Raw genomic sequence first — 27,617 nt, forward strand, 5'->3', positions numbered from 1 at the left:
GGATACTTTGTAATTCAAATATTTTATTCAAAATGTACACTTTGGATAAAAAAACAGAGCAAAAGCACCATGGATTGCAAGGCTACAGTAGTCTTAAACACAGAACTACAGAAAACAGCACCTGAGAATAAAGTAGCTCTTAGGGGTACAATTAAGCACCAGTAGGACATTATGGCTTTTTCTGGTATAAAAACCTGTTTAGTGATGAAACTCAATGCAAACAGATTCATCCAGAACCATTATATGATCGTTTTATCAGTGCATGTACAATTACACATTTGTGTGTTTTGCTGTATTGAATTTACTATCCAGTCTTCCTCATTCCATTTTAACATGCATTGCCCCTTTCTTCTCATTTTAGGGATCGATTTACTCCAACTTTCTACCACTTCTTAGCCTTATTTTTTCACTTCCGTTAGTCTTATTTGACTTTCCATTAATGTAGCCTTTTCCCCCCAACATCTCAGCATAAGTAAAGATCCTGACATTATTAACATTCCTGTAATATTTTAATTCCATCACCTTTCCTAATAATGCTTACAAAACTAGTAACAATAACAACTTTGTCACCATTCCTAACATGTATAGACACTTAATCCATCCAGTTTTTCATTTTGCTTCCACAAATAAAGAAAATAAAAAGTCCACAAAGCATTATGCATGTGACTGCTGAAGGCTGTGGCATCATTTTACTATTGTGAGGTGATCAATCTATAAACTCTTGATCAAATGTTAAGCATGTTGCCACTAAAAGCTAGTAATTCAAGTGAGGAAGCAACTACAGTATTACTTGAAGGAACTTCCAGAAGAAAAAAGTGCTTATTTCCTTTGAATCGCACAAAACTCAAAATAGATCTCACTGTCCCACACTGTTTGAATCTCTATTCAGCTCATCAAAGGCAGTCTTGCTTTCATTGCACCTATTGGCATATTGACAAAATGGCACTAGAGCTGCATATTAGTCTCCACAGCACATGAACAAAATGTACTTTTGACTCATGTGTTTAATTATGTCAGAGCTGTGTTCCAAGACAAGCATAGAAGATCATATGTCCTTTTAAAAATACTCATGAAAGAAAGAACAGATATAAAATGGTCAATCTCACAAAAGGACTTTCACAAACCAGGATTCAGGAATGATAAACCAAACAGAAAGAGACTGGGAAAGACACACACAAATATACATATTGACTAAATCTGTGCATACTCTCTTACTGCTTGATAGATAAGCAGTACTGGGTGAGGGTAGAATGATGAAAGTCAATATCCTGACACTAGGTTAGCTGACCGCTCATAAACAGTCTTTGTTCTCTCACACATCAACATACAGTTTCAATACCATTCATTTTTGAAATACTGAAGTATTTAATTTAAATCTGTATAAGGTAAATTAAAGTTTTGCACCATGCCGTCATGAAAGCAGTTATTGCCTTCTCGGCTCATCTTAAATTACACATTTCCCAATAATAACACAATCTAGCATTGTTGTTGGGTCTAAATAAACCTGATCATTCAAGGGCACTGCAACCGAGTGCCTTAACTCAACCCAACACCAGCTGATTGCTGCATCCCCACCTTCCCAGCACACAGTCTCCTCAGAGTAACAAGGGAATTATAGACATCCTGAGTTCTGGGTAATCCTTAAATTCTCTGTTGTAGGTGTCGTGCTTCCCTTTTGCCCAGATTGTCATCTGAATGAAGCCCGCAAATGTAAACAGGGCCACTGAAGAACAAAGAATAACAAAAACAAAGGATAGATATTGTAACGCAATGGCCACGAACACAGGGCTCTCTATGAAAAAGGTACAGAATATCAAAACAGCAAATACATAAAAGATCAGTTTTGCCCACCTGGAACACATTGTGTCATGATTGTGAAACCGACCCAGGCACCTACCTACAAAGCACAAACAGGTTCAGTATAACGGTAATGCTTTTCTCTTCTTATTTTTTATTAATATATAGATATAACGTACTAATACTTGTAACACATCTTAATTTAATTGACTAATGGACTATATGAAAAGGTGGGTTGATAATGGGAACAGGTTTTCAGACTGCAAACTGAAAGAATGCCAATGTTGCCACAATCAAATGATTTTCTCTCTCAGTGTGAGAATCAGATTTATTTATTCAAATGGCTTTCCATTGACTCACATTTTAATGCCATGCAGTCTCACCTCATAAGTGTAGTTTGGGCACGACACGAAGAAGAACAGCCACGTAAAGGGGTTCTTGGTGGGGTAGGGAATTTTCCTTGACTTAGGGCCTGTTACGTGACAAAAACAAGACCTCACTATGGAACTATCCGAGCTCTCTGCCAAGTGGAGGGGGTTCAAATGCACAAGGATAAACAACTTAGCAGGAATATCTTTACGGGGCAGATTGTGTTGCATATAGCAAACAATGTGATGCAAGTCTGAATCAATTTATTCTGAACAACACGGAGGGACCAACAGCAATACATTTTTTCCATATTATAGCCTTACAAAGAACCTTAGCCCCCCAAATTAATCACACTATGGAGGCTATTAACTGCTGGACACCGACATAGATTTTAACTTCAGCACCTTCTATAGGAGGATCGATATAAACAAGCAGAACAAACAACAAAACGTTTTAGGAAAAAGGTTCCAACATTACACATTGTTGTTGATTTAACAGATATGTCCGTTAGATTGCCGAGATACTAGATGTGAAGTTTCTAACACTAATCTTTCTATTGACTACAGGATTATCACCAAAGTGTAACAGAATGTGATATAATTGGCTTCAGCGTGCCTTGCCTATGTATAGCATATCTGTCTATATAAAGGCTTCTATTTTAATTCAGTATGACCTAAACACATGACCTACAATCATAACTTGTATAGCAATGTAAACAGGTGTATAGTGAGTTGATGATACTTGATAGAAACATATCAATTAAAATATGGTATGGAAAAATAATTGTTTACACTCACTAAAACATTTAAATATGATTTATCCTTAATAATTGCAAATGCACATATTTCCTTAAATCAAATTCTAGATCCACGTTCAACTTCTGCATTCTTTTACTATATTCTATTTCATATTAACAAACTGTTCAAGGATTCACTCTAAACAAAATCCAAGTGTGTTTGATGAGATGCAAACCAGTGAAAAATGTAAAACACACTTACCATCACATCTTAAGTTGTTGAGCGCTAAGTGAATGGAGAAATTGCCTGCCTCACACAGCTGAAGAAGATAAACAAACAGATTGTACTCGTGGTCACCTGTGCAGTATTATACTTGTCACTGGTACATTTTTAAAAGTATAATACCATAACCCTCATCTTTTAGGGCTGTAAAATATGATATTGTAAATCTTCTTTACTTAAACATGACTCATATAAATATCTTTTATACATACCAAAAACATTGCCAGGGCATAGTTTACTTGTGTATTTCCAAAAGCTGTGAAAAAAAGGTGAAAACCATTAGTTTATATTGAATAGTATGCAATGTGTTATACTATTGTTATACTGTGATTCATTCCATGACAATTAAGCACTGAAAAGAAAGAATACTTACAAGGTGGCGTATAAAGTGGATGATTGATATAGTACGCCAACCATGCTGCAAATCCCCAGTAGTACAAACAGTTCTGATACACAAAACAAAACAAAACATTTTAACTGTCAACTTTGTGCTGATTCATGATAGTTTTATAAATGAAAGATTAGATACAACAGAGATATTCAAGAACACTGGAGCCAGAGGTCTCAAATGGTGCCACGGTCAATTCAGAACCTAATACACATTAATATTGTGGGGGATTAACTGTGTTTTGATATGTCTCTGTTGATGCAGTTTAATTAAACAGGGGTTTCTGACCATCCAGGCTAACAGGAACATTTTTCTCAATAGTGAAAGCCAGTATATAACCACAGAATAATGTCAAGGAGATAAATACATTTCTGTAGGCTATACATTTAAAACAATCAATCTCTTGCCAAACTGTTATTCGGTTAAATATGAATCCAAAATGGTGTCAGCTTTGGGTTGTACAGTGGGGGAAAAAAGTATTTGATCCCCTGCTGATTTTGTACGTTTGCCCACTGACAAAGAAATGATCAGTCTATAATTTTAATGTTAGGTGTATTTTAGCAGTGAGAGACAGAATAACAACAAAAAAAAAAAAAAATCCAGAAAAACGCATTTCAAAAAAGTTATAAATTGATTTGTATGTTAATGAGGGAAATAAGTATTTGACCCCTTCGACTTAGTACTTGGTGGCAAAACCCTTGTTGGCAATCACAGAGGTCAGACGTTTCTTGTAATTGGCCACCAGGTTTGCACACATCTCAGGAGGGATTTTGTCCCACTCCTCTTTGCAGATCCTCTCCAAGTCATTAAGGTTTCGAGGCTGACGTTTGGCAACTCGAACCTTCAGCTCCCTCCACAGATTTTCTATGGGATTAAGGTCTGGAGACTTCCTAGGCCACTCCAGGACCTTAATATGCTTCCTCTTGAGCCACTCCTTTGTTGCCTTGGCTGTGTGTTTTGGGTCATTGTCATGCTGGAATACCCATCCACGACCCATTTTCAATGCCCTGGCTGAGGGAAGGAGGTTCTCACCCAAGATTTGACGGTACATGGCTCCGTCCATTGTCCCTTTGATGCGGTGCAGTTGTCCTGTCCCCTTAGCAGAAAAACACCCCCAAAGCATAATGTTTCCACCTCCATGTTTGACGGTGGGGATGGTGTTCTTGGGGTCATTCCTCTTCCTCCAAACACGGCGAGTTGAGTTGATGCCAAAGAGCTTAATTTTGGTCTCATCTGACCACAACACTTTCACCCAGTTCTCCTCTGAATCATTCAGATGTTGGCAAACTTCAGACGGGCCTGTACATGTGCTTTCTTGAGCAGGGGGACCTTGCGGGCGCTGCAGGATTTCAGTCCTTCACTGCATAGTGTGTTACCAATTGTTTTCTTGGTGACTATGGTCCCAGCTGTCTTGAGATCATTAACAAGATCCTCCCGTGTAGTTCTGGGCTGATTCCTCACCATTCTCATGATCATTGAAACTCCACGAGGTGAGATCTTGCATGGAGCCCCAGACCGAGGGAGACTGACAGTTATTTTGTGTTTCTTCCATTTGTGAATAATCTCACCAAGCTGCTTGGCAATGGTCTTGTAGCTCATTCCAGCCTTGTGTAGGTCTACAATCTTGTCCCTGACATCCTTGGACAGCTCTTTGGTCTTGGCCATGGTGGAGAGTTTGGAATCTGATTGATTGCTTCTGTGGACAGGTGTCTTTTATACAGGTAACGAGCTGAGATTAGGAGCACTCCCTTTAAGAGAATGCTCCTAATCTCAGCTCGTTACCTGTATAAAAGACACCTGGGAGCCAGAAATCTTGCTGATTGATAAGGGATCAAATACTTATTTCCCTCATTAACATGCAAATCAATGTATAACTTTTTTGTAATGTGTTTTTCTGGATTTGTTTGCTGTTATTCTGTCTCTCACTGTTAAAATACACCTACCATTAAAATTATAGACTGATCATTTCTTTGTCAGTGGGCAAACGTACAAAATCAGCAGGGGATCAAATACTTTTTTCCTTCACTGTATGTGCAAGTAAAGCCCATAAAAGAAGTCCATCTGAAATATCAGTCGATCAGCCAAGACTGTAAGGTGCTGTATGACGCACACGCCAGTTTCATTAAAGTGAAGGTTCATTGTGTAATTTGTTTGTCCATTTTCTTTAACTTTTTAAAGACTAGTGTACCGGGAGTACCATTTGTAATGGATTTTAGATTGTAATAAGTGCAGTTTAACACAATGGTTGCTGTTTTAGCACTTTGTGTCATCGTTCTGGTCTCAAGATAAATTGTAAGTTACGAATAGAAATTACTATTTGCATTGTTGTCTATGTCAATTCAAAGGCTGAAAAGCTTTAACATGCAAGTTCAAATGAGTTCTATGCTGTAAAGCACAGTAACTTTAATTCCAGGGGCTGGATCGACAAATTTTTCAGATAGACATATTTTAAATGACACCGGTACTATGCATCTCCCAACTGGCACTTTGGTAGACACTTACTAGAATCCCACCTTTCATGGTAACTAGGTTAATTAATGTTGCTTGACATGGACCAATCGTTTTTATTGGTGTAGTTTGGTTAGCCATTGAGCTGGTTTACCGGTAAGAATTAAAATCTACTTGCCCCACTGCAACTTGAGTTTGCAGTAATATAGCATTACCTGTATTCAGTATGACTTAATACAACTTGTATTATCAATCTGCTGAATCCTGACTATCAGCAGGCAACATCTCAGACACTAACGTATATTGTTTAAGAAGCAGGTAACAGTGCTGATTCAAAAGACTGGAGCACCACCAATGCACTTAAAGCTACTATATATTGCTGCAGATGGCTATGCTTTTAAAATCTGGCACCATTAGCAAGATTGAAACCAGAGCTGTGCCTAGAGTCTGTCATAGCTCCTAGATGAGGTTACCACATTCTTAAGAGGAGTGGTCTTTAAATGAAAAAAAGGTCAGATTTAACATTCAATTTGATGTGTTTCCAGTGATCCAGGGCTAACACGCCATAAGCACCAGCTTAAACCAGCACTTGAGAAATTAACAATGATTTTTAGGGATGTGACGGAGATTTTTTTATTTTTAAAGCATTAAATCAGTGCGAATGCAGATGTTATATATTTAGTTGTAGATTAAGAGGCATTTTTTTATTTGCCAGTATTTAAAATAATTTTGCTATAGTTATTATTAAAACATTGGAAATATTTAACTTTTTAATTTAAATGACTGGCTGTAAATGTGTTTGAGCTGAAATAAACATCCACTCATAGTCCTAAAATTGAATGTAGCGGAGCACTTGATTTTCCATTTCAAAAATATAACAATTGCGTGAGTCATAGGCAGAAACTGCTGTGATGAGCATCACAGACGCCACCAGCAACACTGAGGATACGTTCACTTTGTACACTACAGGGTGAGGCTTCTGTCAACAATTGGGTATTAAAACATTAAGTAACAACAACTTTTACGTACAACCCACACTACTTCCGCCATGTTTTAAGGTTACCAACATATCCCGATAATAAAATCCACACACGTACTAATACTAATAGATTTTCATATATTGTAAAAAATTATTTTGAATGTACTAATTATGCAATTATACCAATGATAACATAAAATAATCTCATTTGATGACACCTCAAGGATACATGGCCGTGTGGACACACAATTAGATATTTGACGTTTCAAATAAAAAATTTACTAATGATAAAAATGATACCACAGAACATATGGACAATGAACAAAACAGAACAAGTGCCAAATCAACCTTAGACGAAAAACAACTTTGGACCGAACTGACCTGTTACCAAGTAAACAAACATTGCTTAGAATACAATCTGGACCATCCTGACTGAATGAGGGACAGGCTTCATGCATGTGCCTGTTGCAATGAGCAGACAAATAAATTCTGCTACAAATTCTAATTTGTCAAAAAATGTCAGTTTAGTATTCGACGGAATTCAGATTTGCTAAATGTGTGAAGTTTGAAGTCAACTAATAAGGATTTGAACTTCATCACAACCCACTTTTCTATACTGCTATTGAAACACAGGGACGAAGATGGGGGTGGAAACAAAGTAATGACTAACTCTCCAGAAAACAAGTATGAAATTATAAGATCAAATAAATCAAAGACAAACAAATGCACACATGATATAATGAGGAAAATGTAACCCATATGGCAGTGGTTTTCAAACCGATCCTGGAGTACCCCCTGCCCTGCTGGTTTTTGTTCCAACCTAGGTCTTAATTACGTAATTGAATGCAATATTGCTTTTTTAGGTCAATTAAGGATTCAATTAAGCAATTAAGACCTAGGTTGGAACAAAAATCAGCAGGGCAGGGGGTACTCCAGGACCGGTTTGAAAACCCCTGCCATATGGTATTTCAAGGCATTAGCATTAAAAACATTTTAAACCAAATCATTATATGTTGTTGTGCATCTATCTGACTATGGGGCTTTAACAAGTCATATTTAATATGTAAGCATTGTTCAAATGCAGTAAGAACAATGACAAATCTTCTCAATTGATCCATCTAAAACAGTGTTTCTAAAACCTGTCCCTGAGTATCACTTACCCTGCTGGTTTGCATTCCAACCAAGCTCTCAATTACTTAATTGGACCCTTAATTGAACAAACTTTCCTAAATTAGAGCCTTTTTAATTATTTTTAACAGTAGGTCTTTTAAGTATAAAATTGTTTAAGGAAAATATTAAGGAACCAACTTTTTATCAGTTTAAAGAGTCAAATGTAATCAAATTACTTCAATTAAGTGTTCAATTTAGTAATTGAAAGCTCGGTTGGAAAATAAATAATGCATTTATTTTAACAAAATAACATGCATGCAAACCATGCTTTCCGGATATATGAAATGATACAGACAGCGGTGACTTGCAGTTTCAGTACTTGCCTTCATGATAGTCCGCAGTGGCATAGTACCATGGGAAAATCGATGCACAAATATTGTTTCAACAAGTCTCTTCAGGTAATGGAATGAGTGGCATACGCAGGCCAGACTACAGTGAAAGAAATTAAACATGGTGTTAAATTGTGACGGGCATTGTTCGAGGTAGAATTGTCTTGAGTGGAAGAGGACTTACTTCACTACTGGGTAAGGACTGGAGGTAAAGGCAAACTTATGGCGATAGATATATGGAAGACGGAAATAGAAAAGCAGATATATTATAAGTGGACCAGCATATTCAGCCAGAAACACCTACGGAAATAAAGAAAGTAAGAAGAAAATATAATTTGTAGTATTATCATCTTGTCTTTTTCAAGGCATGATTTCATTGCATACCTTTAAATAACATGTAATATAAAATAACTTCCAGATACAACTCTGGATTTATTTATGTTTTGATAATACTTTATGCTTCAAATCCACAGTATCTTATTTTTTTCCAGAAGCAGCTTGGCCTTTATTGCATAACTAGCCCAACATGTAGGCTACCCCAATGTCTTACCATTGTCCAGCCTACTTGAGGTCCTAGGTCTTTGAAGTACATTGTAGCGGTGGTTCCGACCGGTAGATTCTGTAATATCTCATCATCTTTGAGTGCTTTTCCCCCTGGAAGATAAGGCTTAATAAATAACAATGTCCCAGTATGGTTTATTCAGGACGCCTTGCAGATATTTCCCAATACTGAATGCATCTACAATAGGATCGTTAATTATCTATTTTCTAATTACAGTCCACTCTCTATGTTGGTAGTTGGTACAATTGTTTATGAGGCTGGACTGGAAGGTCAACCAGGCTTTTGCAGTTTTAATAAATCATGATAAAAATGTATGATACTGGGATAAATTCACATTAAAATGTTTTGAATGTGTCTAACAAGGGACATACCCAACTGAAAGCTATATAATTAACAGTGGATTGTGACATTAACATACATTATTTAAAATATGAAGACAGTCTACCAAATATATTTCACCTTTAAATACCATTTCATAAGCACTCGTAGAAACCTGCCTTGCAACCCCTGCTAATCCTCGAGTGCAAATGCCATGCAGAGTAAAATTCTGCCATTCGTTTTAGAAAACAACACATTAAAAATAGATACATTCCTACTTTAAGGCCAGGCAGGTTAGTATTAAAACTTAACAAGATGGCACTGACATATGTTGCTTTTTTGAGCCTGGCATTCCTTCAACACATCCACCTTGTGCTAAGAACTTATATCTGATTACCCTAGCAAAGAATCATACTATATAGTTTCCATGGTTGTCAGGGTCAAAGCACATCAGATTTCATGTTTATCCAATGAGTATTTGCACAGAACATTTCCCATCATTTCTAACACTTGGAGGTTACTGATTGGAGAGCTGTTAAGTCCAGACACTTGAATCTTATGTAAGATAAACATTTGTTGCAGTCCCGCAGAGAGGAGGCCACTCTACTAGAAATTTCCAAATTAAAAACAAACTTAATTTTCAGACTTATTTCATCTCAAGAACTACCCTCCTCTCTGGAGTAAAGTTAATTTGAGATGATCTAGTTCCCAAGAAGTTTCAGAAGTGTCCTTTATTTGAGAAAGATAATAAGTGTAGGATAATGACATGATAATTATAGGATCAGGTTGCTAGTGGAATTTAACCTACATTTTAGCTTAACTAAATGCGATTACATCAAATTAGGTCTACTGTAGCAGCTTGTTCACGCTAATCAGAACAGCATTGTGCAATATAAAGCAACAGTTTACATTTAATTAGTTTGTTAATTAAATGATACTCAATACAGGATGGATCATTCAATGTAAAGTGCCTGTTTAATAATGTATTCAATTAAATATCTTATGATTTCTACAGTGTTGTTTTGGTGTAAACATATAGAGCATATATAATGGTTTCTGAACATCGGATGCTATTCAGTTCAGAGTATTTGGAAGTGACTTTTTTAAAAGCATGTTGCACATTTTCACATTTCCATACAACGTCATGCAAATTCAGAAACTTACTAGGATCAAGCTTGAGGGCCTGTCTTGATGGATACCACTGGGGATCTACAAAAATATCGAAGCAGTTATAGCAACACTGCCAGAGAGTGAATCCAATTACCCCATGATCTCATGGAGACATGCTATTAATTCATTAATCAACTACTTAAGGAGCAGTACAGCTCGAGATGGAAACAGAAGAATCTAATAATGCAAAAACCTTGACTTGGGCCAACTCGTCTAATGCTCCTGTTTAATTACTTCCCAGGTGAAAGTATCTCAACCCCAACTTTTTTCACTCGATTCCCCCCATTGAATAGAATAAGAAGAGCAAAAAATTAACATTTGCATATTTTACATTTTCAGGAAAGAAGGAAAATCTCTTTAAATGCTTTTAGAAATAATGAAAACACATCAGGGACTTTCTTGTGAGCTCAGTTTACACTGAAAACATGTGTAAGACAATGTATTATAGGCTCCATGTGTACAGTCCTTGGTGTACACAATACTGAACAATCAAATATTTTCAGAATGGTAATCTATATGAATAGAACTTACCCTTGGTGTTTAAAAAATGTCCACATTATTTAATATAAATGGGCAAAAATAATGCATAATTTGTATTGTAGCATCCTGGGGGTTCCAGCCATAGACCCTGGTCTCCTGTGCCACAGTGCAGTGAAGTTTCTGCACAACTAAAAGGCCTCCTTAGCAAGACTTCAGGATCACTACAATATGTATCCATCGACACAAAGCCTCCACTCTGATGATATGAAATTGCCCTTCTCTTTGTTTTATCTGTTAGAATATGCAGCTCAAACACACAAGATATACGAAAAGAGTTTGTCCAGTACTTACAGGCTTTATGAAACAAACACTTGATTTCTCCTATAGTAGCATTAGGTTCCACCTGGCAAAGTGAAAATGACAAGAAATAACATTTTTGTTGTTACAGGAATTAAATATTCCTACTTAATACATTCTCGAGCAAATCAATGATTCAAAAAACAAATCCATATTCCTCTGCACAAGGGCAGGTAAAGCATGGTAGTGGCTTAATATCAGTATTTAAGTATTTTTTGTATTAGTTATCCAGATGAAGGTAGGAATCGTCAAATGATTACATTTAGGTGATTTATAGAGGACTAGCTAATTTGTAATTTAGCTAAATTGTGCATTTGATTGAAAATGTGTGTTAAAATCAGAGATGCATTTTACTCCGGGTTTGAGTCAGGGATACTGTCCCCAGTAAACCTAAGCTTTCAATAAAGTTCAATAAAACTAAATTGGGTGTATATTTGAATGGGTTTAGCTTCAAACTGAAAATTGACTAGGGATATAGCCTATTGTTTATGCCTTATTTTATTTATTTATACATTGTTGACATGAAAATATGATAATTTTAAAATTATTTCAAATCACATTTAAATTAATTAATGTATTGGTCTTACATTTGTGATTGTTTGTTGCCCTACATTTTCCTGTTTCCATGTTGTGTAATATATAAGTCATACATTTTAGGAGATTAAATATTACATTAAAATGTATTTAATAAACTTCAGTGTTTTCATTAATTGTTCAAAGTTTATACACTTTAAATAAAACTAAATGACAAGAGGTTGTCCAGTAAGCATTTTTCTGGTTTAATTTTTAACATTTTACATGGCTTTTGTAAAATAATCTGTTGCTCATGCCCTACGTTCTAGAATGGACGTATGTAAACATTCAAATAAAAAATAAACTAATGATAAAAATGCTACCACAAAACAGAACATATGCAAGTGCCAAATCAACCTTAGCCGAAAAACAACTGTGGACCGAACTAATGCATTGTTGTGTATATACATGAATGTTGCACATTTCACAATTGATTCTCCTGCTTGGATGTTCATTTGATGCAAAAATGGCATAACTTGAATCCACGTACCTCAGGAGATTACCGTATTAAGGTAGGTTATGGCAACAATGCCATAACTGTATCAATCAACTTCTTGGATTTGTAATATACAAATTATGATTAAAATAAAAATAAAATCCTAAATTAGAAAATCTACACAAAGTAAGTTTTAGAGAAATTTGAAAGGGAAAGGGAAACAGTGGTCTAATTAAGGGCCGGATTAAATCAAAACTTTGACCCACCTGCTAACAGAAAACTACAAACCTGTACATCATAGCGGTTACAGCTATGATTAGAAGAAAGTGGCATCATATTATACACAATGCCGCAACCAAGTACAGTTCTGTAGTTTTCTATTAGCGGGTGTGTCAAAGATTTGATTTAATCCCAGCCTAAGTGTCAAAATTAGTGTTTCTCAAATACTGAAACACAAAAAATGTTTTAAGGTCATAAAATGGTTTAATTAATCTGTACTTATATATTTGTCAGCTAATTGGGTTAAAATGGAGACTTATGTTAGTTTGTTTTAGCATATCATAGCAGAACATTTTTAGCCTTAAGGTCCTGTGCAGGTTTCCATTACATCGTTTTCTATTTCCATATGCTACTACTCCTTCAGTAACTGATGCAGTGTACATGTGACAACATATACATCAGTCTGCTTTTTAAACTCTAGTGCTCCTCTTCACGACAAGTCAGATCAAACAAAACACATCCGATAAGAAAAGCTTCATTTTGATTGGGCAAACCAACCTACATTAATTTCCCAGTCCACTGGTCTGGTGCAGGAGTACATGGACATAGAGATAAAACTAGACAATATATTTCAAATCCAACTTTTTATGTTGCTGTATTGAAAAACAAATAATCATACTAAGTCTATCTATCTATCTCTCTCTCTCTCTCTCTCTCTCTTTCTGTAATATTTTCCCCTTGAAATATTTTTGATACAATCCCACCCCACACCCAAAATCTTGGTCCAGCTAATCACTCAAACAGTGAAACTCAATAATTATATATTTTTTCAGCCTGTTAGAACTGAATTATTCTATAAAATCTCCCTTCAGCACTAATTCTAAACGAATGATCCACATTCCAGTGAATATCACTAAAATAATGGGAAATCAATGGGTGTAAAATGAAGCAACCCAGACCCACAGATGATGCCTGCAGCAGAATTCAGATTCCAACAAAAATACCTGGATTAGTTATTCAGACTGCAACCTGCTGTGTTAGTTATTCTAACCAAAATTACAGACACAACATATAGACTGTAATAATATGAGCCCACCCAAGTGCAGCACGAACCAAACGCTTAGTTACCGACATCTTACATAAATCATTCGCAGTATCATGCAACATGAATGTAATGCGAATCCGTGTGTTTTTCAACGGTTAAGATCATTAGAAGTGCATGTACTGTACAATGATTTATAGTATTTCTACAGAACTTATTATTGCCTTAATAGCTACCATGACATAGTAGCTGTTATGCTTAATCACTATCACGGTTCATATCATCTTTCACTACAAATCAAAAGTTATTTTTATAAGTACACTACATTATCAGAACATTATTATTTTCAAATTGAATTTTCCACATTTGGTAGCCACATCCCACCTACCACTGTGTAGCATTGTTAAAGAGGTAGAATAACTTTCTTACCTTGTCTAGAAAGCATAGCTGCTCCCTTGTCTTGGGATGAAGTATCTCCACCTCAAAGAAAACATAATTTTTAATTTTAGCTGGTTCCCCCAGCTCACTCATTCCTTCTGTACATGTCTTCTTTATGAAATGGGCAACAGTGAATAAATCCTTTAAATCCAGTGTCTGTATTGGGGCCATGTTCTCTTTATGTTAACAAGGTCTTACTGAGGAACGGTCCATGCATAGGTACGATTGTACATTCTACTAAGAAAGTGAGTTTTCTTGGCTCTGTCAAGGTAGCATCAAGCCAAGGTTTAGGGATTGGCATGTGGTAGTGACCTCACTGATATATAAGCTTGTGCAACTTGAGATTGAAATGCAATAGTTGGTCGCTGGAGAAGGGATTGAAGGTTTGGCCGTGACTCGAACATTTTTGCTTGCATTCTAAACATTCTTCCATTACTCAAGATTGTGCACCAGGAAGTAGTTTTTTTAGCAGTGTAACAAATAAAGCCTTTTTTTTAGAATACAGCTGCTTAGTAAACAGTAGTTAAAGTCAACAGAAAGAACTGAAGACATCTCGTGTTTCATTGTGTCCAACATTACCACGGTATCAAGTACAAGTTTCCTTGACATGTTGGCATGGTTAGAAGCATCTCAGAAGGAAAAACTTTGTCTACAACTGACACTCTACCAGAAGAAACCAGGATATCGCTCAATATTTATTGGATACGAAATAGAAGAAGGTTTGCCACTCTCCAATATCATTGGATCAAAAGCATATATACGTACTGTTGCCAAACCCATTTATTTTCCTTATGAGCCACAAGAATGTAATGACACAATACACAAGATGCAGTACATGCTCAAGAATAAATACAATACTGTGAAAACTAGAGGGATAGGTTGCACACTATTTAGAAACATTTATATGAAGGTAAATATGAAAATCTAAACACTGAGGTTGAAGACGTATACATTTTAGTTACTTTCAATTACTTGAACGATCTTTACAGTTCTCCTCATTTAAAAGCTGGAATTTCAACCATATTGGAAATACACAGTAGTTACAAACAAATAACATTTTCCCCCATTGAATCAAATAGGTCATATTTTTAATTTATTAACACAACATGAACAACATCTATAACTGGTTAAAAATACTTCAATAGCCTAAATTCAGTGAAGGAATCACTTGAAGGGTTCAGTAATTCATAATTTAGAACATTAACTGATATATTGATCAATAACCAAAATACTGTTCAGGACCTTTCATTAATTGCGGTAGTCATGATTAAGCATCACCCTCTACTACATTTGTAAGATGGATTTAATCATTTGATATGCATTTTTAATCAAAAAAGCAGCTTACTTTTAATGGATTTGAACCCTGACATTTACTTTGTTTGTTCTACTCCAAGGACTGACTAATCACAAGCCCACAAATTGGGAGTAAATGCAATTTACCAGAAATTAATTCCCAAATCAAGCTTTTTTGAAAATCAAATATTCATTAAAGAGAGGCTAGAGTCAATGTTCAAACAATCATTTTTCATCTGCGAAAAAAGCCGTTTAACTGAACCAATCTTCATTAATAAGAATCAAGTCCTCGTCAGTCAAAGGTTTATGTCAATGTCTCATGAGGGCACAATACATAAAACAAGAGAACCCCCTAGTGGTTAAAACATAGCTTGCCATTCATTATTTGTGCTACACAAGGGTGTGGTGGTGATGGTGGTGGAGGTGGTTTGAGGGGTTATAAGGAGAACTTAGTGAAATGGCTCCCCTGGTGCTACAGTGAATGGATTTCATGTAGGCCTTCAAAAGTAAAACAATCAAGTAGCCTCTTGTTAACTGACATTAGTTTCTTAAGTTCAATGAGATCCTCTGGGACTTCTTGTAAATGTCCAGTCAACAGGAATTTCAGTTTTGTTTTTCTACATACAATGCATTTTAAAATTAGACCAGAAGGCCTGCAAGTTGAAACTGTAAGATCAAGTATAAGCTTTTGTTTAGTCACATTTAAAAACGACAATGACGAACGACAACAAACAAAACAAGACCAGTCAAAAGACCATGTTTCCACTCTCAGATACTTGTTTTCTTTTGTGTAGTCTCTGTTTGTATGCTATTAATTTGCTATTGTATAGAAATTAAACTCTTGTTAATCTCAACGATGGGTTAGAAGAACTAGCTTCCCCCACAGCAGTTAATGTTTATTTAACACAAATAACTTCCATTTCGTCACTTTGTTTCTGTGGGCTGCTGCAAACTAGAACACAGTTTAAAGCATCCAAATTCCAAAGAACTAATGGTTGGTGACTTCTACATTATATAACATTGTGTAGTGGTATTGTCTGTGCTAGTGTCCAGGGGGGCCAGGGTTGTGTTAAACAAACAAAAACCTTGACAAACCTGCATATAAGCCTTCAAATGATCCATATGAAAATGAAATCACAATTAGACAGCAAACCTCCTCACATATTCACATTTAAATTTGTATCCATGTTATTAGGGAGCTTATTTCATTTTTAACTTATTTAATTTTATAACTGCAGATGGGATCAGCAGATCAAAGAGTAAATTGCTCTAAGTCTTAACATAAAATTATATATTATTTAAAATGCTGAAACTCAAAAAGTGGAGCAGAAAGGGGGTTCAAAATAAGAGTCGTGGGTTGAACACAAGGATATTTCGTAATGTGTTTTCCTGTTGCCTTGCTGGTCTTTTAATCTTAATTACACTCTGTCAGCTTTGATCTAGAGCATATGCATAGTAGCTGCAAGCTGTAATTTGCGCTGAAAGCACTTTAACCTGTACAGCTCAGCAGAGCTGTCAGTTTTTAAATTGCTATTTTACTGGATAGTGTAATAATGTTCTAATGGATACCTAAAGATCTGCTGAATATACAGCAAAAAACACATAGACAATGAGTTTGTTCGGCTCTCTCTAATTGTATAAAACACTGCAGCAGATTTGACTTCAGTATTTGAACTGACCTCACTTTGAAGCTTTTACTTTATATTTACAGTATCTATATCATGCATTTTACATCACACAATGGCTGCTTTAGGAATCCTTTAAAAGCTGCTGTTTTTATATATTTTTTGATTTAAAAAAGCAATGTATGATGAATATTGTAAAGATCTGCATTAGCACAACATGATACACAATAAACAGTGACTGCAAACCCCAGTACAACATAGTAAATGTAGTAAAAAGATGAGCTTTGCATATTTTTGAGCTTCACTGGTAATATAGTAAAACATAGTAAAAGTTGGATGTGTAAATCAATAGTACTGTGGTTTCCATTTGAAATAAAGTTTTAGTGGGTGTCAACAGTAATCTTCTCTTTAGTACTGGCTGATAAGAAGATAGACACATTTTGGCCAGAGGTCTGACAGCTGCAAAAAACTGGACAGTTTAAACTGGTTTTGATATTGAATGTAAGAATACCCAACACTTCCAAGAAAACACGGATCAGGTGTCAATGAAAATATAAACTGAAATCGTATATGTAAATACATTTGAATGTAAATACATAGTGTACTGCCTGTAAAGCATCTTCCCCAAAATAATTTGCTTTACAATTTTGTGTTATCAGAATCTGATCTGATGTTTATTCTTCTACTGAGATACCTTCCTTTGTTTAATCTAATCCTTCGCCTTAATCATTGTTGTTATCAGTTAATCAATATTCTTGCCGTACCATAGTAATATCCTTAAAACAAACGGTTACAGTAAATCACGTTTATTATTGTTGGGCAGGGAATGTAAATCAATTGGTAAAATAATTAATTAAGTCACTCAGGTGACAGTTTATAAGTAAATCAGCTAATAATGGTAATAAGTTTTATTTTTATGAGCCAAGCCAGCTAATTGCAATAATAGTGATGGTTCTGAATTGCCAGAATAATAATGTAAGAAGGAATTAAATGCAAACCCTATAAAGCACTTAATAGTTTGTAATGTTACAGATGACGTGCTTAAAGTGGCCCAGAGTTCTCATAAACAGAAGGCCGTCTCTGGCTGAGAGTAGAGGTCCACTGGCTCTCATCTCGACTGCTCTGCTGCATCAAGCGCGGTTAATGGGACGTGTTACTAGGCAACTGATGCAGAAGAAGTAGTAGGCTTTTCAGGGAATGGGCCAAGTAATTTGAGTTCAGTAATCAGTAAGAAAATTGTATATCTTTGTTAGATTATGATTATTTTCTCTCTTTCTCTCTCTTGTTCCACACACACATATATGTGTGCGTGTGTGTGTGTGTGTGTGTGTGTGTGTGTGTGTGTGATTGTGTGGTCTATAAGCAATACCATGTCATAACTTTAATTTCCGGATCTTCATAGAGAAGCATTTAGATAAGCGATAAATATTAAACTATCATTTCAAATAATAACAGTCGGCAATGAAATAAAGATGGGAAATTAACCACGATAGCAAGGTCGCCTTATTTAACCGAATAAATTGTTACATAAATGGTACCACAGGATTATCTGAGGCAAAAAAAGACTATGAAATGCACTGATATTGAAGCTTAAAAAACTGATCTATGGCCACAGGCTAGAACAAAACTGAATTTTAAAATGACAACTGTGCGAATTTTGATATCACGTTATTTTCTAAATGTAAAAACTCTTTTCACAGCAAGATGTTGAAGTAAATCACGCTTACTTTTGGAGGGCATAGACTAAATAAATCAGTCCATGACTGAATCTATAAAGCACTCGTTTCACATCCAAGAATCCCATATGGGCAACAGGCCTTACATCACTTAATATCTTTACTACACTTGGAATATACCATTTCAAATGCAAAACAGATAATGAAAACGTTTCTCCAGCAATATTTTCAAAGGGGAGATACATTGTTATACTCCACACAAACATTTGTATCAAAACTTTGCCAATTCATAATCTGTAAGGATGGTACTAATGCCTAACAATGCTATCCATCATTTTCAGTTGACTTGCTGATAAAATAACCTGTCAGTAATGTCTTCAGTTACATATTTGCTTACTTACATCTCAGCATGATTGTGAAAAGAAAATAAAGTAAAACAAAAAATACAAATAAAAAGAAGGAAATGATCATAACACAACACTGTAGCTAGGGCAACAGCTGAAGCCAATTCATTAAAGAAAATGGAAATGTTTTGGAAAGCTTTCAGAAAATAAAATTATACAAAATGCATTCATACATCCAACTCTGATACCCAGCCAACAAGACAAAGAAAGTTTGATAATTAACACTATGAGCAGAACATTACTTTCTCAAAAGAGGCCTATTACAGTATTCTGATATTCTTATTTTAAACTAAAGTTAAGAGCATGTGGTACAACCAGTCTTTAAATGTGTAGGAAGTGACTTGAAAATGACAAATGACAAGTACGAGATAGAGACTTAACTTTTTTTAAAGTGTATCCCCTCTGGCTGTTGTCAAAACCACATGGCACCGTTGGTACATTAAAACATCAACCACCGACTTCTCCACAGCAGTCTGTCCAATTATCTTTGTTATTCTAAGTGTATCTATATATTATATTTAAATTACAAAGACCAGAAAGCAACGGGACTACTTTCACTTCCCCTCCTGAAGGCTCTGCTTGAGGAAATGATGTAATTGTATCTTTAAAAATGGCTATAAATACTTACCTCAAAGAAGGTGACTCTGCTCATTCTTTTAGTGCTTTTTCCTGCTTCTATTTCCCTTTCGGTTAAGAAAATAACAGCAGCCCCTTTTCTTCTCTGACAATCACGGCATTAGTGCCCCCTTTCAGCTGATGAGCTCCGAGTACCCGAGATTGAGAAATCTGACACTCTCATTCATGTCTCCACTGGGGACAGGGGAAGCCCTCCACTGGCCGCTGCTGTTAAAATAGAAATGCAATGTAAGTTATGGTCAGGAATGTGCTCTGAACAGCAGCAGCTCCCAGATGAAGTAGTATTGCAGAGAAAACGTCTCGCTGAAATGAGACTTGCTCAGGATGAACTCAGAGGAGTGCCAGAGCTCGGACAAATCCTCCTGTGACTATTGTTTCTTATAAGGCCAGGCTCCTAACTCTGATTTCTGTCCCAGGGGTTATCACATTAACCCTTTAGCACGCACAAGCTGTGTCAGCACAAGCCGACCCTCACGTTAGAAGAGAAACAGCTGAGAATCCTTCTCACTGGAGTGGCAAGAGCCATGCTGTATAGATTTGGATCTGTTAAGTGCTTAATGGGTCCGTCTGGAAGTTTAAAGTAATCCTTCTAAATGCTAATCTGCAGCTGTAAAATTATATCTATTCCTTTCTCACAAACTATGCGTCATAATTTAACAATAGACAGGTTATAAAGGGTTCACAAAGGGAATTTGGGGGATTCAAATCTGACCTTTAGAGGGAGAAAGATTTAGTGAAATAATAATAGCTCACAGTTTACTACAGGTTTACACAATGTCATTCCACTGTCTTTACTGCAAACCCAGCTTCTGATAGTTCTAATAATATTTAATTTAACGAATGCACCGCAAGTCTTATCATAACTGTCACTAATTTGCATAAACTTGTGTTGATGCATGTTTACATAGATGCAGATACTGGTAAACAGAATGCTTTTCAAAGTACAGTCATCTTACTAAGGTCAAATAAGGTCAACTAATTTGCTTAGACCCTAGCAGAAACTTAGTAGGTCAGTTATTATTAGGCAGCTGTACAGTATGAAAAGTTGTACAGTTGAAAGTTGATTTTACAAGCTGTCTCATTGGGAGATAAATGTATAATATTTTATTGTACTAAATTATCAAGCAGTTTTAAAAACATCCTGGAATTGAAATGTTTATTAAGTATGCCACACTTGGTAATAATAACATTTTTAAAACCATAACTTCACATTAGCCCAACCAAGCAAAATAATCGAAAGTACAGAGGTAATTTCTTGTCTTCATTTATTCAAGCCCTAGCTGACATTATAAAGGAACATAAACAAAAGATAATTACTTTCCCCCCTACACAGAGATGCTGTCCTTAAGTAATTTGCTCTTGTAAGATTTCCAAGTTTATACATCAGAGTAAAGGTCACTTTATGTGGGCTGGATATCAAGCGAAATTTAAATGGACCTGATCTGAATCCTGCTCTGTGCACCACTCATATATTCATATGAACACATTCTACATATCTGATAATTAGTTATGCCTATTCCACATTTTAGACATAGACCTTTCGAATGTACAATCCTTGCACAACTAGCTAAATTGTTAAGCATAGGACTACCTTGTAATGATATAAATAAATAAATGAGCAAGTGCAACTTAATCAACCTCTTTCAAGCTGTATTCTAACTTGAATGCTCTTTTTTATGTTTTAACAATGGTTTGGAAACTTCATGCAATGTTGTATTCATATTACATTTAAAAGTAGTTACACTTACTAGCAGATTAGGCAAAACATATATTGTAGCATTAACCTATTTTTTTAAATAGGTATGTATTGTTTTGGTTTATGAAAAAAAACAATCGTACTTACCTTGTAAGCAGAGTGCATCTTTTGTAAATTATTTATTTACACATTCAATTGATACCCAATATATTAATCAACACATACATGACTGGTGCATGATGGTTGCTTTATCCAACCATGTTGCTTGGACTGAATATGACTGTTACACACATAGCCCTCCCTGGAATGAAGTATGGTAACATATATCATTATATATATATATACACACACACACATATATTTGCCTTTAGCTATTTTGTTATTAATATGTTCATGATATTAGTTATTTAACTACTAATTTTGCAGGATTTTAACATATTATTATTTGATTGTGTGTGACTGGTATGATACTGTGAGCTGAATATGATGGTACAGCCTATACATCTCTTTCAAGTTTTGCAGGAGCCACTTCAGATAAATGGAACATGACTAAAAAGCTATGTCCACAGGTGGGAAATAAATAATAAATCAATACAGGAATACTAATTCAAAACTGTTCACCAGCTGAAGGAGATTGCAATGAGATTGTGAACTTTCACAAATATATATATTTAATTTTAACAATGTATTTGATATATTTTATATCATTTGTGTTTGTCTGTCACACTTCACCTTATTGGGCACTAATTATTAATGAATTGATGTATGAATACCATGCGAGTATCATGTAAATATCTTATTTATTTAATCTGAGTTCTGCTGCTAATCACATGTCAGGGTTGGGGATGGGGTATCAGGCTAGGTTTGGCATTAGGGCTTAATGTGATCAACCTCAGATCTCAGTGGAAGTGCATGAGGCATTCATGTTATTCCTGAGGGATTCATACATTAATTCATGAATAATGGGTGCCCATTATCGTAAAGTGGTACTATTTGTTTTTACTTGTTTCATCACTTAATAATTAAGGATACACTTAAAAACTCTTAATCTCTCACCCACCTCCCCTTCAACACTAGGATCGGTGACCTTGTTTTAATTTTAAAATAATTTAGTCCGAACCACAAATTGGATGTGAGGAAATTGTAAATGAGATAATTAACTATTCTATTTTAATGAAAATGTTAAAGCAACCTATTTCAATTAACTTATTAATTTACATTTTAATGACAATAATATTAAGCTCATTCGATTTTTTTTTTCTCCTAAAGGAAGGTGTAAAGCAAGTCACTTTGACCCCTTCCCAGGAGACTTCTCTCAGGCCATCCTGATGGGTCATATTATTAAGTCTGAGTTGGTGATCCAACTGAATACCTATTTTTCTTCTCAAGGTCACACAAGTCTTTATTGACTTTTCTATCAGATAAAATTACCCATTTTGCTTTTTAGATGTCACCAGATTTCTATCAAAATGTCGTCACTTTCCTCTTCAACTCCATCAATAATTCTGTTTGAATTTAGATGAAACCACTCCACCTATCATGAAGGAAAATCTTGTTCCCTTGAAGAAAATAAATACGATGGTTGTCCCTGGTATTTCCGTGGCCTCCACAGATGAGAAGCATGGTAGAACACAGAGTTGGATTCTTATGAAAGGAATGATTTATTGATTTAACTGGACAATTACCTAATTAGACCCTTGATTAATCATGCCATGAAGAATGTGTTTTTGAACCTATTCGTTTTTGCATTTCTAGCAGAATATTAAATTACATCAAAAGGATGTTTTCCAGCTTAGACTATCCTTAGGCTTAGGCTCAGGTCAGAATTTAAAGGTCTAGAGAGTAACTTTTAGGTAATCACAAGTCAGAGGAGTGAGGCACCTGTTTTTTCACACTTACATTTGGAAGCAGATTTGCTGATGGGGTAAGTAGCCATATGTAAATCTTATAGGAAGAAACTCAACACAGTGGTTTGAATTTCATGTTACATACCATCATGAAGGATAATAATTTAAGGATGATGAAGCTTGCTAGGGTATTAATGGAAGTGCCGTTTAGCATTGAACACAAGACAAATTAATGCTGCTTTTAGGAAACGACTTGAGAGTGAAAATCACTAGGAATGCCTGAAGAAAAATTATTATTTTAGCATAACATTCCTAACATTACACGTTATTAATTCACCAGCAGGAACCAAAAATAATCACATTATTCCTTAAATCAGAACAATTAGGTTTCTATTCACTACGTTTTAACATTTTCCTAATTAAATATCCTTTCACAAGGTACCACCTGAATCAAACAGCCCATTAGTTGAACCATTTAAACTGCAGTTTGTTTTTCATAATGTTTAAACGGGGACAACTTGCTTTGCAACGGAGTATTTATAATAACCACTGAAATCACAATTCAACTATAAAAGCCATTGAACATTATTATCTTCATTAACTACTTACAGTAGTTATCTTCAGTGTGCATGAGCTGAATCTCTAAAGCCACATTCTGACATACTTTTTGGGCTCAATCTGTGTATCGCTTTCAATATACTTTATATAGAAGTACATTTTGAGAGAACATCTCCATACAGGACACAAGAAAAACATGAGTTTGGTTGGGACTCTATGTGCTTTCTCTCTGTCTTGGGTGTTTTATCCCACTACTGGCAACAAAGCTCTATTTCCATTTAATCACAAAAAATTAATGTTTTAATATTCATCAAATGAAATGGTTTCCAAACATCACTCTACATCTTTCTTTGCATAATACTAAAATAACTATAAAATACCAACTGAAAACAATATATGATAATAATACGAATCATTCATTAAATCTACATGCATTTTCTACATAAGTGAGGCTTGTGTGTTTTGGAAGTGATTAGTTACTTTTCCCCATACCTATTGCTAACCATGCATTTAATAATCATGTGTTCATATGCCCCTTCTACTCCCCAAAGAGCAGACCAAGCATTTCTAAATACAGCCACCCGGCAGCGCTGTCTGCAAGACAACAACAGTGCTTACATTTTACACAGTTAGACCACCAGAGGGAGATAGCTTGTATTTGTGTCACATACTGTGCGTCCGTTTGTTTAGTGGTTGGTTTATTTAAACTGTTTTCTGAAAATTAACCAAAAAAAAAAACAACATACATACATACATACATATATATACACACACACACACACACACACACACACACACACATATATATATATATATATATATACACACATCAATCAGCCATAACATGACCACCTGCCTAATATTGTGTAGGTCCCCCTTTTGCAGCCAAAACAGCCCTGACCCATCGAGGCATGGACTCCACTAGACCTCTGAAGGTGTGCTGTGGTATCTGGCACCAAGACGTTAGCAGCAGATCCTTTAAGTCCTGTAAGTTGCGAGGTGGGGCCTCTATGGATCGGACTTGTTTGTCCAGCACATCCCACAGATGCTCGATTGGATTGAGATCTTGGGAATTTGGACAATTTTGGGAAGTCAACACCTTGAACTCGTGATTCATCAGACCAGGCCACCTTCTTCTGTTGCTCCGTGGTCAAGTTCTGATGCTCACGTGCCCATTGTAGGCGCTTTCGGCAGTGGACAGGGGTCAGCATGGGCACCCTGACTGGTCTGCGGCTACGCAGTCCCATACGCAACAAACTGCGATGCACTGTGTGTTCTGACACCTTTCTATCAGAACCAGCATTCACTTTTTCAGCAATTTGAGCTACAGTAGCTCATCTGTTGGATCGGACCACACGGGCCAGCCTTTGCTCCCCACGTGCATCAGTGAGCCTTGGCCGCCCATGACCCTGTCGCCGGTTCACCGCTTTTCCTTCCTTGGACCACTTTTGATAGGTACTGACCACTGCAGACCGGGAACAACCCACAAGAACTGCAGTTTTGGAGATGCTCTGACCCAGTCGTCTAGCCATCACAATTTGGCTCTTGTCAAAGTCGCTCAGATCCTTATGCTTGCCCATTTTTCCTGCTTCTAACACATCAACTTTGAGGACAAAATGTTAATTTGCTGCCTAATATATTCCACCCATTGACAGGTGCCATGATAACGAGATTATCAGTGTTATTCACTTCACCTGTCAGTGGTCATAATGTTATGGCTGATGAGTGTACATACATACATACATATATACATACATACACTATATATATATATATATATATATATATATATATATATATATATAAAAACGTTTAGTTAGATGGTTTCTGGAACTGATACATATGAAATAACCCAAAAATATTTCCGAAATGACATCAGATTTCAAACACAGTATCTTAAAATAATGATTAATTCACCCACAAACCATTCCCATCCAGACAATGAAAAAACCTCACCCAGGCCACCCTACAGTTACCACAAAATGTGCACATAACAGAACACATAATACTACAAGAGCAATAAAATGCAATAAACAACATAAGTTTTTCCTTGAAGAAAACTAACCAAGATCAAGTACACCCTGCAGTGCAAGAGTCTAAAAAGGGGAAGAAAGATACAAGCAGAAATGTGATCTTGGATAAATCAGTGCTATTTAAAGTACAGTTATAATATGGAGCATCAAGGTGTATATAGGGTATGCAAGTTTAAGGAATATCTAAAAAACAAAGGCACGAGAAGCCATAGGATGTGAGGGCCAGGGAAGGAATTGTACAGTAAAAAAAACAAAACAACTAGTCACACTCACTGTGAGGCACAACCCCTGAAACCACAGAGCTCGAATTTAGGCTTAATTCAGTGCCTCTCTAGTGTTTCTACTTTTCTCCAAAAGTTCTACTAATGAGAGTGTGATTCATGGTCCTCCTGGAAGAATTGATCAAAGTTGTACTGCTGTAATGTGCTTTAAAGTAGCTGCATTTTGCCATTATCTCGTGATCTATTCCTGGCTCTAGTAATGCTCCCTGTGAAGTTGAGCAATTGTTAGCTCCTGGCTTACACATTCATTTGAATTTTACATTTGTAAGAAGAATTGGGTTGAAAGTTTTAAATCAGTTATTAGCACCATTTATTTCCCTTCCTCGGAAGTCTTTATTCTATGCAATATTGCTAAGCAAGAAAGCAGTTTGATGCATACATTGTAATGGTGTAGTGCTAATTCTTAAAAAAGCCATAAGCAACTCAACTGGTCGGGTATAAAATGCACAAGGACTATTGTATATTGTTTTTATGTGGAAAAAAAAAAAAGTTCCCCTTTTTTCCATCTCTCTCTCTCAAAAATGCTGTGAATTAAACTAGCAGCCTCCTCTACTTAAATGTATTTTTTAGTTATCCATTAAAAGTTTACAGAATCTGTTTTGACACGGCACTTTGCATCCCCATGCTTCATCTTACTCCAGCTACTACTATATATCTGGTGCTAAATTGTTGTCAAATGTTCGCCCTTTTCTGACATACCTGTCATTCTTCACATAGAAGTGAATTCAACCAGTGTGTTGCATGACAGCCAAAATGGAAAACAAATAGGATGTTCAAGTCACTGAACCTGGGGGAAAAAAACGGAAAACAGACACATATTCATCTAGATATGAAGCAGGGCACACAAAACCAGGGTCTCTACATACAAAGTCAAACTACCCAGCCAGGCTGTTCAATCTCATCTGAATGACCCATCAAACAATTACAATGGGCCAACATGATTATTCTTTGTAAACTTTATGGTGTTCTTATGCATCCTTTCATAATCTTGTTATCCTTTTCAATAATCCCAATTCTCACTGTAGTTTTGTAAACATTTATTTTAACTAATTAAGTGGTAACATAACAGGACATAGTCACCTGCATTATCATTCACATTTCGGGTTCAGAAACTATACCAAGTCATTGGCATCTCGTTTTTCTTAGGTGTTTTACACATTACACATAGAAATGAAGAATAAAATGTAAACAGTAAACAGTAAAAAAAGATACCATTACTCTATCAACAGGGGTCTGTCGTTCTCCCCAATCGTCTTACATGAACGCATTCATCTTAAAGTTTTATTGGCCTGCACCCACTTGTGTCGAAGCTCTTACTTGGGAAATCATGAAATGCCAAATATGTCTGCTATTGTTTACTATTTGTACATTATGATACACGACAGCAACGCTTACTTTTTGTCCACGATGGAGCCGCCTAGAAACGCATACGACGGAAGTAACCAGACCCAACATCTCGAACTTCCGGGTTCGT

The 27,617-nt window shown here is 35.9% G+C and overlaps 1 protein-coding gene across 3 annotated transcripts; it reads right to left on the reverse strand.

Moving 5' to 3' along the window:
• Window positions 1–3: 3 nt before the first annotated feature.
• On the reverse strand, window positions 4–27,617 carry LOC136714317 (very-long-chain enoyl-CoA reductase). 3 transcript variants are annotated; one of them, XM_066691734.1, is made up of 15 exons: window positions 27,539–27,617; window positions 26,843–26,930; window positions 19,721–19,935; window positions 14,086–14,136; window positions 11,381–11,432; window positions 10,544–10,588; window positions 9,050–9,153; window positions 8,684–8,799; window positions 8,494–8,599; window positions 3,559–3,631; window positions 3,398–3,441; window positions 3,165–3,222; window positions 2,181–2,269; window positions 1,852–1,897; window positions 4–1,723 (listed from the first exon to the last, which is right to left on the reverse strand). In XM_066691734.1, the coding sequence occupies exons 3-15, from the start codon at window positions 19,742–19,744 to the stop codon at window positions 1,596–1,598; spliced, it is 936 nt and encodes a 311-aa protein (XP_066547831.1). In that variant the 5' UTR covers window positions 19,745–19,935; window positions 26,843–26,930; window positions 27,539–27,617; the 3' UTR covers window positions 4–1,595. The 3 variants fall into 3 exon arrangements, with proteins under 3 accessions (XP_066547831.1, XP_066547832.1, XP_066547833.1); XM_066691735.1 differs by lacking the exon at window positions 2,181–2,269; XM_066691736.1 differs by lacking the exon at window positions 1,852–1,897.

Source organism: Amia ocellicauda, chromosome 19, assembly GCF_036373705.1.
Source record: "Amia ocellicauda isolate fAmiCal2 chromosome 19, fAmiCal2.hap1, whole genome shotgun sequence".
Taxonomy (NCBI): domain Eukaryota; kingdom Metazoa; phylum Chordata; class Actinopteri; order Amiiformes; family Amiidae; genus Amia; species Amia ocellicauda.